The sequence below is a fragment of the Lupinus angustifolius genome, chromosome LG15 (genome assembly GCF_001865875.1).
Source record: "Lupinus angustifolius cultivar Tanjil chromosome LG15, LupAngTanjil_v1.0, whole genome shotgun sequence".
NCBI lineage: Eukaryota > Viridiplantae > Streptophyta > Magnoliopsida > Fabales > Fabaceae > Lupinus > Lupinus angustifolius.
This window is the reverse complement of record NC_032023.1, coordinates 17,962,912-17,979,285: the sequence shown is the minus strand read 5'-3', so window position 1 is coordinate 17,979,285 and position 16,374 is coordinate 17,962,912. Positions and strand designations below refer to the sequence as shown.

Below are 16,374 nucleotides of genomic sequence, written 5' to 3'. Positions count from 1 at the left end.
AAAACTAATGCAACAAAAAACTCATCTAAAATTCCAAAAAAACCTTCACCAATTTAGGTTTCAAAGTGATACATGTAACTGAATGAATAATCTTAGTTTACATCATACAAAATAAAAAATATAATACAAATAATAATCTATAATTTTGATATAACTCATACAACTCAAAAACCAGAACAAAATTCTTAAAAACCCTGGATCGGAAACACCGGTCCAAGGCAAAGAAAAAAAAGAAAAAATAAAAAAGTGGGAGGGGTCTCGTGCATGGGGTGCACGAGATTATGAGAGAGAAAATTAATCTCGTGTATCCCATACACGAGTTTGGTGGAGCAAAAAAAATTTCACAAGAATCGTGTACCCTATAAACAATTTTAATAAAAAGTATACTAGTTATACTAGAATAATAATAAGGCAGTCAAACTATACCAGAGATGTGAATTTTCCTCATTTTTGCCTTTGATCCAAAGTCAATATATATGTCACTATTGCCGTTTGTGCTATTTGTTGGATGGGTACCCTGTAAGAATAAAATATAACCTCATTCTTGGCATGGCAATTGGATCAAAATATAGAAAGTCATATGATACTGACATGCTCTAAAGTTTCTTACACTCTAGTTAAAAGGTAATCCCATTATTTTGTTACGAAAGTTCAAATTGGACCAGTATCCGTGATTGTAGTATTTTATTGCTTTTTCTAGACAGTTTTTTATTGGAAATAAAGAGAGAAAGATACTGCTGTCGGTATAGTATATCCTACCAATTAAATTGAATATAATGTACTTTAACCTACGATCATTTTATAATTGATGACAATGGTAACCTTTGTAGCAATAAATGGCAAAGACAATATTAAGCGATTATATATTGCTCTATACCCCAACCAAATTTACATTTACGTTACTGAAATTAAAAATTAAACCATATAACAAGGATCAGATCATAAAAGTTAGTAGGGATTTCTAGCTAGTGAATTTTAATTTGACATAATTATTCAAATAACTAAATTAAATATTACCATATCATACTAAAGGATTAGTACTTAATTTTTCCTTTAAGTTTCAAATTTGACAATACTTATTTGGTTTGAATTTTCACTTCATAACTAAGCCATAACCTAATCATCATGGCATACACTCAGCATATATGGTTTTGAAAATCAATAATGATATTTATACGGCTCAAAAATCCGACAACCAACTCATAACTTTCATAGGAAAACAATTTTCAACAATTGTTATTTTTACTTTGTTTTCCCAATATATAGGGTTTCTGGTACAATTAGAGTTATACAATTAAACGGCACCATTATTTTAAAATAGGAGGTATAAATAAATATTTTTGTCCGATTTTTAGATTTAGTTATTATACACATTTCTTTGTTCTTCGACATTTAGTTGTCCTATTTTTATGGTCCACACGATATTTACTTTTAATTTGTATATTCAAATTCAGGAAAAAAAAGTTTATATACTCATTATGTCATTAAAAAAATAAAGCTACCACGATCTCTATCGAGTTAACTATTTTGCTGTTAAAGATAATAAAATAGTGAGAATATGACATTTCTTTTCCAAATTCAGACGCCTTATAAAACTTATAGAATCCAATTTAGAGTTTACTACCCATGTTTCTTACATTAAATAATCAAATTATGGAGTACCAATTACAAACAACGTGACACTATTTTGTCCTATTTATAACCACTAGCTGTCGGAGAGTGTTTAGTTTTATAGACGCGGCAGTGACAAGACCATGGGAACGTTCAAGAAAGAAGATGAAAATCCCAATCTCACACAACCCCTGTTGCCAAAAGAAGTGGATATCATTCACACACAAAATCAAGAACAACAAGATCAAACTCGGATTGAGTTTGGGAAGAAGGTGTGGATTGAAACGCAGAAGCTATGGTTCATCGTGGGTCCCTCTATTTTCAGCCGCGTCGCAGCATTTACCATGAACGTTATTACCCAAGCTTTCGCTGGTCACCTCGGTGATGTTGAACTCGCTTCCATTTCTATTGCCAATACCGTCATCGTCGGCTTCAACTTCGGCCTCCTCGTAAGTCAAATCTTATATAATAACTCACTTTTTTGTTTGTTCATACACCATAAATTTATGTAACTTTTAAGATAACATTAATTTTTTTAATCCACGATAATAGTTAAATATATTATATTGTTTGTTATAAAGATAAAACATATGACTTATACATCGGTAATCCAATACGATTTGGTTCATGGAGAATATCTATGTTCTAGACCCAAGAGAAGAAAATCAATGTTATCAGAAAAGTTGTTTGAATTTATTTGTATAGATGAGACTATGAAATGCTCTATAAAAAAATAATTTGAATTTTGGGATATGGAAAATAGTTAGGAATGGCTAGTGCATTGGAGACACTATGCGGGCAAGCGTTTGGGGCAAAGAGGTATCATATGTTGGGCATATACATGCAGAGATCATGGATTGTTCTGTTCCTATGTTGTTTCCTCTTGTTGCCGTTTTATATTTTCGCCACCCCATTTCTGAAATTCTTAGGCCATCCCGATGATGTGGCAGAATGGAGTGGGGTGGTGGCAATTTGGCTCATACCATTGCACTTCAGTTTTGCATTTCAGTTCCCTCTTCAGAGGTTCCTACAGTGCCAGCTAAAGACAGTTGTTATTGCTTGGGTTTCATTGTTGGCTTTGGTGGTTAATATTGTAACCAGCTGGCTTTTCATTTATGTGTGGGATTTTGGGGTTATTGGTGCAGCTATTGCTTTGGATATCTCGTGGTGGGTTTTGGTGTTTGGTATGTTTTCTTATACAGCTTGTGGTGGATGCCCTTTGACTTGGAGTGGCTTTTCAATGGAAGCTTTTTCTGGACTATGGGAATTTCTTAAGCTCTCTGCTGCTTCTGGTGTTATGCTATGGTAATATCTCTCTGCTGCTTCTGGAATTCGTATTTTTGTTTTGAAAACTTTTATCTAAAATAGGTGGCTTTTGTTATCTTTCTTTGACGCATTTTCTCTGCATTTTTTAAACTATGTGATTTAATCCTATTGGTTGCTGTCATTCCTTTGTTTCGTGTTATTTGGTATAGCTCTTTCTACAAGAAAAATGCTAATGTGACCGATTGGAATTTGGTACTGTGTTACTTTTTGATAACCTTTTTTTAGAGGATTTTTTCAGTATAAAGTGGCTTTCATTATCCATCTTCACTTTTATGGCTGGTTATGGGAACCCTTTTGTTTCAAGTGACTTAGGAACTTAGCCTAACTCTTTGTATAAGAAAAGGCTTCAGACATTTTGTTTTTTATTCGTTCACATTGGTGTCTTCTGGCTTCCAAGTGGATAATTGATTTTACTGTTTTTTATAGTTGATTCTATAGTTTAATCTTAGGGTTAGTGTGAGAGTTGAATTTTAAATGGTATGAAGGGAAATGAAAGATTTGAGAGCCTTGTGAGATGACTCTCACGTCTTTTATTTCACTTATTTCCCTTCCAAAATTCAACTTAACTCCCAAACTAATCCTTGGTGAGTCGATTAGGTGCAACTAAGACTCGTGAGGTAGAGTTTCAATTAAAATCTTAGAAACAGCTTATCAGTTTATCACTTACAACGTTATCACTTACAACGTTAATAGTGTGTATTTATCATTTGTGTTATATTAGGGTATCTCTTTGATGCTTGCCAGTTACCTCTGAGTTTTAATGAAATTATATAAATTACCCCTCACTTTTTTATACATACACAAACCTCCTCTAGTTTTTATACTTTTGTTACACTGATTACCCCTACGTAAGAAATAAGTGTAATCTTTAAAAAAAATGTGATAAATGCAATTAAGCTAAACAAAAAATGGTATATTATGAGACAAATCCAAATAATATATGAGTTGTTGATGCATTTTGTAACAAAAAATAATAAAGATACATTGATTTTTATATTATTTGGATTTTTCCTCACAATATATCATGTTTTGTTTAACTTAATTGCATTTATCACATTTTTTATTTAAAAGATTACACTTATTTCTCATGCAAAGGTGATCAGTTTTACGAAAGTATAAAACCAGGGGAGGTTTGTGTAGGTATAAAAAAGTGAGGGATGATTTTTATGTAGATGTAAAAAATGAGGAATAGTTTGTGTAATTTCACTAAAACATGTTTGTGTCTGTGTAATTAAAGTTATTTGGCGCAACTCTGTGTATATGAGATTGCATTGAAATATATATTTTTTTGCGAAGCATTTTAAGTAGATTTCTTTATCATCTACTATTTTTAAGCATTTTTTCTCTTCTTTCGTTTTATGCTTCAGTCCTATTGGTTGCTTTAACTTTATTATTCATTGTTATATTTTGAGAAAAACATAAAGTATAACTCATGTTTATAACTTTATATAATTTGTACTAAAAATATTGTCTTAAAATCTGTTTTGAATTAATATATTGTTGATGGATGCAGCTTAGAGAACTGGTACTACAGGATACTAGTACTGATGACTGGGAAGTTGGGGAATGCAACTGTTGCCGTTGATGCCTTGTCTGTATGGTAAAGTCATTTGTCCACATTAATATATCCTTAGTTAGCGTTTAACTTCTGTGTTTTCTACACTGTTTGATAGATTGGATTCGTTTTGCAGTATGACTATCAACGGCTGGGAAATGATGATTCCTCTTGCTTTCTTTGCAGGTGTGGGGTAAGGTTTTAATTTTGAGCTTAACATGTATATAATGTTTAAAGATATTTATATAATTATTATATCATTTAATATTCATCGATTTTACTTATATTTAAAAGTCATAGATGATAAAGTATGAATGACAAATGATAAAGTAATAATATAAAAAACTCTTATATTATAATTTGTATTTTTATTTATTTAATTTTTTGCCCTCCCCTTGAATTAGGTTGTTGAGGCAAGGTTTTAATTTTTGCCCCACTCTTGTTGTTGTCATATAAATACATCTTAAATTTCCGGTACAGATGGTAGGTCTAGACTTAACCGTAATATTACTGCTTAATGTCATGAGGCTATTGATTCATTAATTTATAGAAATAGCCCCTTCCCACGTTGAGCATATTTCATATGCAGATCTCAGCAGTCAAATGCTCATGTTGGGAGATGACATCACACAATACCTCATTGATCAACAGCAGCCACAAAACCAGTGTTATTAAACTGGACCGGTTAATGACTCGGTCAGGGTACTGGGTTAATGAGTCACAGGTCCAACCAGTGGGTCAATGGTTGGACCGGTTAACTCGGTTTACATTAAAATTCTAAAAATTCATGATATTGTATAACAATATTTAATAATTGTATACTCAAAATTTAAAAACATTAGTGTACCTAATTAAACAATCAATAAAGAAAATTTTAATACTATAAAATGACACAAGCAAGTTGAAAACATTATCAAATAATATATAAACTATGCTTTAACTACAACAAAAATGTACAATAAATTTAAAATTTAATTAAACAACAAAGATTTGGTTATAGCGTAAGATAAAGTGACAAACATAATTACATATAAATTAAAAATATTTGACTTTTTCACCTCATCAATTTGGTTATTTTCTTTTAATTTTGATTGACTCGGTTGGTCTAACTAGTCTGATCATCCAAATCATCAGTTTTACGCTTAAACTAACTGAGTCAAACCAATTTTGATACAAAACCGATTAGATGAGAGACTCGAACCGGTTAGATGACCGGTTCACGGTTGAACCGGTCTGACCGACCGGTTCGAGCCGAGTTTTATAACACGGCACAAAACCATTCGAAAATCCAGCACCTGAGCAGCTACCATTCTAAATTGAATTCTCATATACTTTAAAAAAATTATACTTTGAAATTGTTTATATAATAAATTCTTATGTTTTTATTTAAATTTTTCAATAATTATAAATTTAATATTTAAGCCATTAAAACTCATAAAAATTAATTAACATACCAATATTGCTATAGAAATATAATAATTAATTTATTAAATTATAGAAGTTTTATATTAAATTATTAAATTAAAAATTAGCTTCTCGTGAGTCCTAAATTTAGTATCCACTATAATATATATTTTTCTTCTAAATAAGCTTCCATTATAAGGTATTGACACCTGTCTCATTGAGATATTCCTATTTTTGACATGTGTCTTATAGAGTCTTGGATATTTCATCACATCTAATTTATAGTTATTTTTTGTGATATAATACTTAGTCAACATGTCTTCAACTCCTAGTCAAAGTGCTAAATTAACTTGGATGCCTAAGGAATAATTATGTAGTCTCAAATTTTCGAACTTTACAAAAGTGAAAATTTGGACAAAAATAGAAAATGAAAATGTGGATATGGGATGAGATTATTTGGATGATTTGACTTTAATTTATATATATATGTATTTTAATGTCATATACATATATAGTGAATGACGTGTATTTTGGACGTTAAACTGAGTCTGGACACACTGAGTCAAGATTTATATACAAGTAATACATTATATATTATTACTACTATTATCATTTATTTGTATTATTTTTATTAGGACTTGATGATTAAGTATGAACAGGGAAGAGATATTGAGAATATAAAAAACTCATATACTATTAGTACAAACATATTTTTCTTTTATTATTATTATGTTTTCTGTGTTTATTATCAGTATAATTTCATCAATAATAAAGACTTTCTAATCCCCTTTATCTCTTCTTGTGCGAATAAAAAGTATGAGGAAGTTATTGCTCTTTGCCTCTTTACATCTCCTTCATATTAGATGATGTCTTTGGGCTGATTTAGAGTGACTCTTTTCTGAAACCTTTTCTAACTAAAGAAACAAGATCCACTTTTGCCGAAAAGAATTCGGTCGTTTTAACAATAGCTTAATTAATTAGTTTTAATATATATGAATAACAAGTGAAATTGTTATGGTATCAAGTTACTTAATTTCATTGAATTGAAGTAATGTTTATGATTAACAGGGTAAGGGTGGCGAATGAACTAGGCGCAGGCAATGCACAAGGAGCAAAATTTGCAACGTATGTTGCAGTGGTGCAGTCATCAGTGATTGGGGTCATTTTCTGCGTGATCATAATGATATTCCATGATCAATTTGCATATATATTCACCTCTAGCCCTGTGGTTCTTCAAGCAGTGGACAAAATGTCTATCCTCTTAGCTGCCACTATTCTTCTCAATAGTATTCAACCCGTTTTATCAGGTAACTATAGAATTAAAAAATACTAATTTATTATAGATTCAATAAAAACTTCTCTGGTTCTGGATATTATGTATAATGTAGAACCTTAGATAGATAATTTGTTATGTTGAAGTCTTGAAGAGTGATTGTCTTTCATACTAATAATGATAATTATTGATGTAATATAGGGGTGGCTGTTGGCTCCGGATGGCAAGCATTTGTAGCATACCTAAATATTGGGTGCTACTACATTATTGGGCTTCCACTTGGAATTCTTATGGGATGGTTCTTCAAAACTGGTGTGGGTGTAAGTATCTACAACTTATAGCTAGAATGTATAATTTGCAAATTATGGTTGTGATTAATGATAATCGAAAAATATTTTTCCCTTTTTTATTTAAATTATGGCTTGAAATTTAAAATTATTCTAAAATACAACTTTATAGGATTTTACTCATATCTAAAAAATGAAAAGGATTGTGTACATCATTAACATATTATCCATTATTCATGTATTAAATATCATTAAATTTTTTGGGTAAAATTCATATGTTTGCATGGAAAATGGTTAGTGTATTTTCACTGTCTATCCACTCAATTTAGTGAATTTATAAACTATAAATCTAATGAATTATGTACGTGACAGGGCATATGGGGAGGAATGATATTTGGTGGCACTGCAGTACAAACAGTGTTACTAATAATAGTAACAGCAAGATGTGATTGGGAAAAGGAGGTAGAGTTCAAAATAATTTAGACTACCTCATTCTAATATCAATAAGTGTGCATTCTAATTCTAATATCAATAACGTGTGCATTCTAATATTTTGCTTTAATATTTTGCATTTTCAGGCAGAAAAAGCTACCTCCCGTGTGAAGAAGTGGTCAACCTCTACCCCCAATGACAAATTTGAAGCGGTCTCCTAGTGGAGTTTAACAGATGTTATTTATTTATGTTTTGCGTGTATACTACTATATATATTTTTTAATTTCCATTCTGATTTCAAAGTTACCGCCAATAACATAGATGTTATTCATAGAACTTGTATTTCATTATATATATGTTATTGTTATTATATTCTTTCAGTTTAACTTTCGAAATCGCCACCTATAAACGTAGTTGTATCCAACATAAAGGTAAACATATTATTTGATCATTTCAGCTTTTGCCACAAGTAAAAGCTGTTCTTATGCTAGATTAATTAAGATATATTACTCACGTTACTCTATTTGCAGCTCCGTATGAGGAAGAATAAGAAAATAAGTAGTATTATTCCAACAAATTAAATTATCTTCATGTATTACTTTCCTTTAAATAAGCCACAGGATAACGTAAAGCTATCACAATTTGATTATTAAAAATATCAAATTAACAACTCCATGAGAGTGTTGACACAGAAGTTAATCGAGTTCCATACTATATCAAATTAACGACTCAAACAATCAGCCTAGAACTTTTTTTATATTAGCAAGGAAATCTTTATTAAACAAGATAGATAAAGCAATTAGTAGAATAAGTGGTACTCATATCCACACAATCCCTATAATTATCAAAGAGATAGACAATTTGAAGGATGTCTTACCTAATCGACAAAAGAATAAGAGAACAAAGAAAAGCGAGCATTGAGAAGACTCCATGAATTCAAAAAAATAAGTTTCATCACATCATCTAAGTTGAACGTCATATTATAAAAAATGACTTTGTTCCTTATATGTCAAATGGTCCAAATAGTGGCAACCCAGATAGTCTTCCACCAATGTTGTTTCTTGTTATCTAACCTTATGGCATTTTCATGGAGTAAGAAAAAAGTATTGACATCATTATCAATAATAGAAGTTAACTCAAAGCACGAATAAAACTTTTACCAAACAAAATAAGATATAGAACATAAGAAGAACAAGTGACTAGTATATTTCTCCAACTCGCCACAAAGAGAACAAAGAGTGGTATATTGAGCACCTAATCCACCTCTAAGAGCAAGGTTCACTTTAGTTGGGACCACAATCAAGGCAATTTCCTATACTAAGCACTTCATCTTAGTTGGAACATTACAATTCCAAAGTCTTTTAAAAAAAGTAAGTGTGTCGCATCCTTCCACCTTTTGTAGAGTTTGATAAGCATTCCTAACCATGTATTGCCCACTCTTATCATAAATCCAAGTCTGAGTATCAACATTATGTTGATTAGGCATAGAATCATTGATGTGTCTTAGAAGTTCATGATGTTCCTCTTCCTCCCAAACGAACAACTTCTTTCTCCATCTCAAACTCCAAGACCACACCTCATTACTCCATGCACCCTAGGAATCAATAGTTGCATCTTTATCCAAAGCCACCTGAAACAATCTAGCAAAGGAACTTTTGAGGATATCTCTCCCCACCCATAAATCAGTCCAAAATTTAATAAAAGAGTCACTCCCTAAAGACTTGCGGAGTCCATCACTTACCCACCTGCCATATTCCTTCTTTGTTTTGACTAAGACTACCTAATTCCTTCCACAAAGAGGAACCTCTCCTAAAACACTCTAAAGCACCCTCCCCTCCGCACCTCAAAAATTCATCCTCATACCTCAATTTTAAGACTTTAACCCACATAGAATCTCTCTCAAATAACAATCTTCATCTCCATTTACCTAACAAAGCGAAGTTAAATAGGAATATTTTTTTAATCCCTAGACCACCTTCCTCTTTAGGGCTACATACTTTTGCCCAACCTAATGAATCCTTTAACGCCTTTGAATTTTGTCAATCACATTAATAACAGAAATTAGGGCTTTATAGAAGAAAAAGAAATAGATAGGTAAAGAACATAATACCGACTTTAGGAGAGTTATCCTACCACCAAAGGAGATGAGTTTGTGCTTCCAAAGAGAGAACTTCTTTTTTGAAAGAATCAATGATATGAGACCAAGTAGAGAGCCTTTTAGGATTTGCACCAACTGGAATTCCCAAAATATTGAATGGGACAGAGCCAACAACACAATACATTCATAATAAAATCACTACTCGAGTAAAGACCCATGAAGCAGCTTTTGTGGAAGTTAATTTTCAGCTCAGAAGCCAACTCGAAGCATTTAAGAATGCTTTTAAGCACCATTATATTATGCTCTGAATTCTCGCCGATTAGAAGGGTGTCATCTACATATTGAAGATGAGAAACAGAAATCACATATTTACCAATCTTATACTCTAAAATGATGTTCTTCGAAGCTGTCATTAACATAATACCACTAAGACCTTCAACAACAATTAGAAAACAAAAAGGTGTTAAAAGATCTCCTTGCCTCAATCCTCTTGCCATTAGTAGGGTTCTCATTAAACAAAATTGATGCCGAATTTGTATGAAGTACATTTTTAATCCACATCCTCCATTTGTGGCAAAAACCCATCCTCTCCATCAGCCTAAAACGAACGCTTAACTTCTCTAAACCCTGCTTTACTTATGCACTTGAGCCCAAGTAGAATTACTCTCATCCTTGACAATATGATTGGGAAATTTGGTTGTTTAAAGTATCCGATGGAAGAGGGAAGAGGGATCAGCAATTCATCATGTGTCATAGTCTCCCTTAACACTATCTTATTTTCATGTATTTGTTCATATTTTTCCCGCTCTGGGACACTTTATAATTAACCGTTCTTCGTGTTATATTTCACTAGTTTTATATGTCTTGATATTTAAAGTTAAGTACATGAATTAAGTAATTATTAAGTGATATAAAATTGTATATATTTTGATCAAATTATCTCCATTTAATTTTTATTTATCTCCAATAATTTTTAGTGAGAGAAGTGTAAATAAAGTAGATGAAAAGAATGTTGTAATAAATAATTATGTAATTAAAAAGAAAATAAAATTAAGTTGTTTCTAAAATTACAAGCAAAACATTATAACATATATATATAACTAAAAGAGTATTTGATTTTGGTTGATATATGAAAATGCCAAAATGGTGTATTAGATTGATAGAGGCAACTTCACACCAATAAATTGGTTCTGTATCAAAAGGTAATCAGATATTTGATAGTAAAAAAAACCAATACAATGCACTATTTAAAACATCATGCAAAGGTAAATTTGCATTATCATACTAAGAAACAATACTTGCGAGTACATTAACTACGTATCATTTTCAGAAAAAGTTTCCTTCATAAACAGTGACACCAAATGTGCTCCCTAGACTAAAATACATAGGCACTCCTAATTACAGAAAAGGAACATGAAATTGCCAAAAGTTCTCTACTTTATTTTTTTGCTTTCTACACAGAAATCTCTTCTTAGTTATCATACAACAAGATAACTGTCTAGGTTTTCACTTTAATTAATTCACACAACAACAGACAACAAACCCCACCAAAAGAAGGAAACAAGGACGACAAAAAAATTGAGGCACCCAACTCCAACTCGAAGAAGGTGCAGATTCCCATAAAAGAATGTAAAAAAAGTATAAAAGAAATTATTTTTAATAGGGCACTCACTAAAAAAGCCACTTTAAAAAATTCTTACTGAATAAAACGTTGCCATCTGTTATCATACCGTTGCAAAACTTGACGGTGGGACCGGAACGATTTGTCCCGGCTCAAGAAACGGGTTCGTGGACCGAGTCAACTCGGTGGCTGTGGATGTAACAACCGTGAGCCACTTCCCCTCTATCTCCTCTTTCATCGCCAACACTTTCATCTTAACCTTCTTAACCAAATCCCAAAACCCATTATTCTTAATTCTATTCACAAACAAACGCACCAAATTTTCTTTACTTTCCTCCAATCTTCGCAAATACCCCAACAACTCGTTTAATTCCCCAACATCCATATCCTCCGTTCTATTCCCAAGTTCCTCAACCTGCAACAAAATCTCACGTTGAACGCTTCTATAATCTTCACCCACCAATCGCACCACTTCATAAACTAACTCGTTCTTCTGAAGGTGCAATGACTCAGGGACACAACTCACTTGTTCAACAAATTGCACAAGACCTTCCATTTTATATAACAAATCAGCGTTCGAAAAACCAAAAACCAAAGACTTTCTATCGTGGGCAGGATATTCCTTAACGCTGTTATTCGAAGAAGGGTGAAGATAATAACCCAAGATTCTCGAAACCGTTAAACACTGTTCTAGAACAACAGCGTACCAACGAAGCCAAGAACTGAGTTCAACCGATTCAACGTCCGAGTCATCACGAAAAGTGGACAGGTTAAGAAAATTATGGCCACCGTATGAAGGGTAATAAGAAAGTTGATCCTTAAGCGTGAAAGGGCCTTTTACAACAACGTTGTGGAGGGTGAATAGACATTTCATGGCGACAGTGGCGCTGCGCGTGTAGTGAAGACGGTCCATGAGCGCGTCGATGCATGCGCGTGGGAGCTGCTGGTATGGGCCGTGGCCAACGTTGAGAACAGCGGCGATTCTTGACTCTGAGGGAGGGGCGGCGAGGGCGTGGGTGGTGGCGCGAATGACGTGGACATGGACGGAGGACTCGTGGCGCTTGATGGATAACACTGCTGCAATCACTGACGCTTTGTCTTTGAGTTTGTGAGCGAGAATTCTTAGCCTTTTTTGTTGGGCCATCGCGGGAAGAATGTTCAGACGAGGAACGGTGGGAGAGAGATTAGAAGAATATAAAGGGCATCGAGTTAATTTTAAAAATGCTATTCTGAAATCTGAATATAAAGGGCATCAAATTGTATTCCTTTTCTTCTTTTCTTAATTATATATCTTTTGGTTCAAAATATATCGCACACCACACAAACACGTTCTAATTTATTTATTGAAACTTTAAAAGTAAGCTGAGGTCGTTTTTCTCGTGCAGATATGGTTGATAATTCGCTTATTTGGATTGAGCAAGAAATTTAATCGGTATTTAGAGTCATATCTTTGATGTGTCGCGTTCTTAGGTCCATTCATTGGTCCCTTCCTAGAGTTTTCTATCTATTGTTAACGCGGATAAGGAACCTCATTCCCACATTGAAGTGGCTCGAAGACTTTACTTTTATGTACCTAAACAATATTATTATTATTATTATTATTATTATTATTATTATTATTATTATTATTATTATTATTATTATTATTATTATTATTATTATTATTATTATTATTATTATTATTATTATTATTATTATTATTATTATTATTATTATTATTATTATTATTATTATTATTATTATGCAATGACTCATATATCTGGATAACAGCAATATAAGTTATCTCTAGGCACAATTGACCGAACATCGTTACCAAATCTCTTGTGTTATTCTTATATCTCACCACATACAGGTAGGCAATTTTGGTTTTGTATTTCTCAGAAATAATAAAGCATGTAAAATTATTGGTACGAGAGAACTCAGAATTGTGATGGATGATGGTGTAGTGAAGACGTTATGTGAGGTTAGGCACATACCAGATTTGAAGAAGAATTTGTTTTCTTTGGGAACATTGCAGACTAAAGGATTTAACTATAGAGTTGATGGAGATAGTGATATTCTTTGAGTATGCAAAGGTGCTCTGATTGTGAAGAATGGTAAAAGGACTGCAGGGAACACTTACAAGTTGTTAGGGAGAACAGTTGTAGGTGGAATTGCTGGAATTGTTGAAGAGATCTCAGTAGATTCAGACCATGATGCTACAAAAGTATGGCACATGCTTTTGGGACATATGAGTGTGCATGACATGACAAAACTATGCAAAAGATGACTGTTGAGGGGAGTCAGCAAATGCAAGCTAGATGTGTGCAAGTATTGTGTGCTTGGGAAACAGACACGAGTTAGTTTCAAGGCTGACCAACACAGGACTAGGGGCATTCTAGATTATGTCCACACTGATGTATGGGGACCCACTCAGGAACCATCCCTAGGAGGTTCTAGGCATTTTGTTATCTTCGTTGATGATTTTTCCCGCAAGGTCTGGGTATATTTTCTAAAGCATAAGTCAAAAGTCTTTGCTAAGTTCAAGGTTTGGAAGACAGAGGTAAAGAACTAGACTGGTAGGAAAATCAAATACATGAGGTCAGATGGTGATATCAGAGCCGATGGTTCGACGACTCAACAGAGTATTGAAGCGACAAGTGGTCGATAGATCCATGAGGGATCCTTGTGTCGAAAGTCTTCCTGACGACAGGTCAAGACAGCGTGTTCCGTTTATGAAAGGATAAGCCAACGACAGTAGAAGTAGATAGAGAGCTGAGTTCTAGTGTTATCCAATACTCGAAGAGAATTCACACTTGATGGGGAGATGTTGGGTATTCCAAGTGTGAATGAAGAAGTCTCACATTGGGCAAAAATGGATTAGTTAAAGTTTTGAGTTAAGATGTAGTGTCAAACGTACTTATATGTTTCTTTCACTTAGCTCATGTAAGAATATTGGATGAAGATCTCCCAAGAATATTGGACTCATAGCTTATATGTATCTCATGGATGAAAATCTCCCAACAATTATTCATTTAATTTGACCATTTATAAAGCAAAATAGAAAAGAGTTAATATAAATGTATGATCGCAATTCATTAATCAAATCACCCTGGTCAACATATTTGATCCTAGTCAGCATATTAACGAAATAATTAAGCCATTTATCATTTGTGACCAAAGTAATTTATATTTATTCTAATCAATAATTATTACAATATATATTAGTTTAATGTTTATTTATTGTTAGTGTAAGTGTTTTATATAGTCAGTTTATATAATTTGTATTAAACGTATTAAGGTTTGTTTTTAGTTGCTATATTGCCTAAAGTCGATATGGAATTGGAGCACAACTCATATCACAAATATTCAGATATATACTACTATTTTGCTTAGAAAAAAGTACCTCGATAGTCCAAATAATTTTTTTCCTAATTAAAAACAGATATTAAACTTGGTTTATTCTCAATAATCTCTCACCCTCTCTGTGTGTCATATGACTTCCTCTATAACTATCATCAATTTGTGTTAATTTTTGTGATGTATTTTCAAATATGTTCTTTATTTTTCATGTACTTGTCGGGCAACTTGAGACTAATCGTCTCGTTCAATGCTAAGAGATCATTGAAATGGTCACAAGCCACATCCTCTTTTAATATTTATTTAATCAGTTAGATGTGTTAAACTCATTATTTTATAAGTTACTCAAATGCCATATTGTGAGTTTATCACCAAATTAATTGCTGAATTGCTATAATTTTACCAATTGAAAATTGGGATCCTCTTGCTATCTTGTTGAATTTGATACCTGAAACTCATCGTGTTGTTAGAGTAAGAAACCCATGATCTATAAGTGGAAGCAAGAATAATAGAAGATCGCTTGGGACAAGGTGAATGCAAGTTTAGGAAGTTTAGATTTAAATTGAAAATAGTAGTTTTAAATTCAAGATTATTCATATGTTTTTTATTTGTTGTTTTTCAAAACACATTTGCAAACAAGGTTCTAAGTGTTTTTCTAGACGTTTATAAAATTGCTTAGATTGTCACTTCGAAATATATTCCAAATTTGAAGACATAGATGTTGGAGAAATTCGAAATCCATAGAGTGAATGCGGAAGTCCTTATGACCATGGCTTTGTTCCCACAACCTAATGTGTATGCCCATACATACACCCGAATGGAACATCCATGGTCCAGACTGAAGAAACCCCAAATGAGTTCATGGTGAAGAAGAAGAACATACCTTGTTGAGCCATTTCCGGAATCTCGAAGGTATGAGGGTGAGATGATCTTCCAGATGATAGAGCGCCGAATGGTTTTCCTTTAGTTCTCTCTAGAGGGGAATGAGAGAATACCTTAGTTTCTGAAAAGTGTTGTGTTGAGGTTAGTTGGAGGAGGCTTATCCTTATGCCTTATAAGCCCTTATGGATGAGTGGATAGTGTTATCCTATCCTGGATAACACTATTCTCATCCTACCTTATTCTCCTCCACCTTTACACTTGAAAACCTGTTGCTCTACAAATGGGGACCATAACCCATAAAAGTAACCCCGTAGTGGTTACTACTTTAGTTGCAATAATTCTGATTCAGTCCCTTCATCAAATCAGAAATTGCCTGAAGGTATCTACACTTATTATTATTTCATGACACATATGCCCTTAGCCACCAAATTAATTACTTAAGATCATTTTATATTTTGGCTAATTACATAATGGCCATAACACAATTATAGAATTATATTTGTGACCCATAAATTGTCAGAAATTCCAACAATAGAAAGCCAAGAT

The 16,374-nt window shown here is 32.8% G+C and overlaps 2 protein-coding genes across 2 annotated transcripts; one reads left to right on the top strand and one right to left on the bottom strand.

Annotated features, from left to right (window-relative positions):
• On the top strand, positions 1,707-8,289 carry LOC109328695 (protein DETOXIFICATION 27-like). Its single transcript, XM_019562278.1, has 8 exons — positions 1,707-2,060; positions 2,375-2,916; positions 4,451-4,537; positions 4,629-4,685; positions 6,965-7,203; positions 7,371-7,489; positions 7,829-7,918; positions 8,035-8,289. The coding sequence occupies exons 1-8, from the start codon at positions 1,755-1,757 to the stop codon at positions 8,107-8,109; spliced, it is 1,515 nt and encodes a 504-aa protein (XP_019417823.1). The 5' UTR covers positions 1,707-1,754; the 3' UTR covers positions 8,110-8,289.
• On the bottom strand, positions 11,406-12,849 carry LOC109327375 (putative clathrin assembly protein At4g40080). Its single transcript, XM_019560491.1, has one exon. It carries the CDS (start codon positions 12,749-12,751, stop codon positions 11,711-11,713), a length of 1,041 nt encoding a protein of 346 aa, XP_019416036.1. The 5' UTR covers positions 12,752-12,849; the 3' UTR covers positions 11,406-11,710.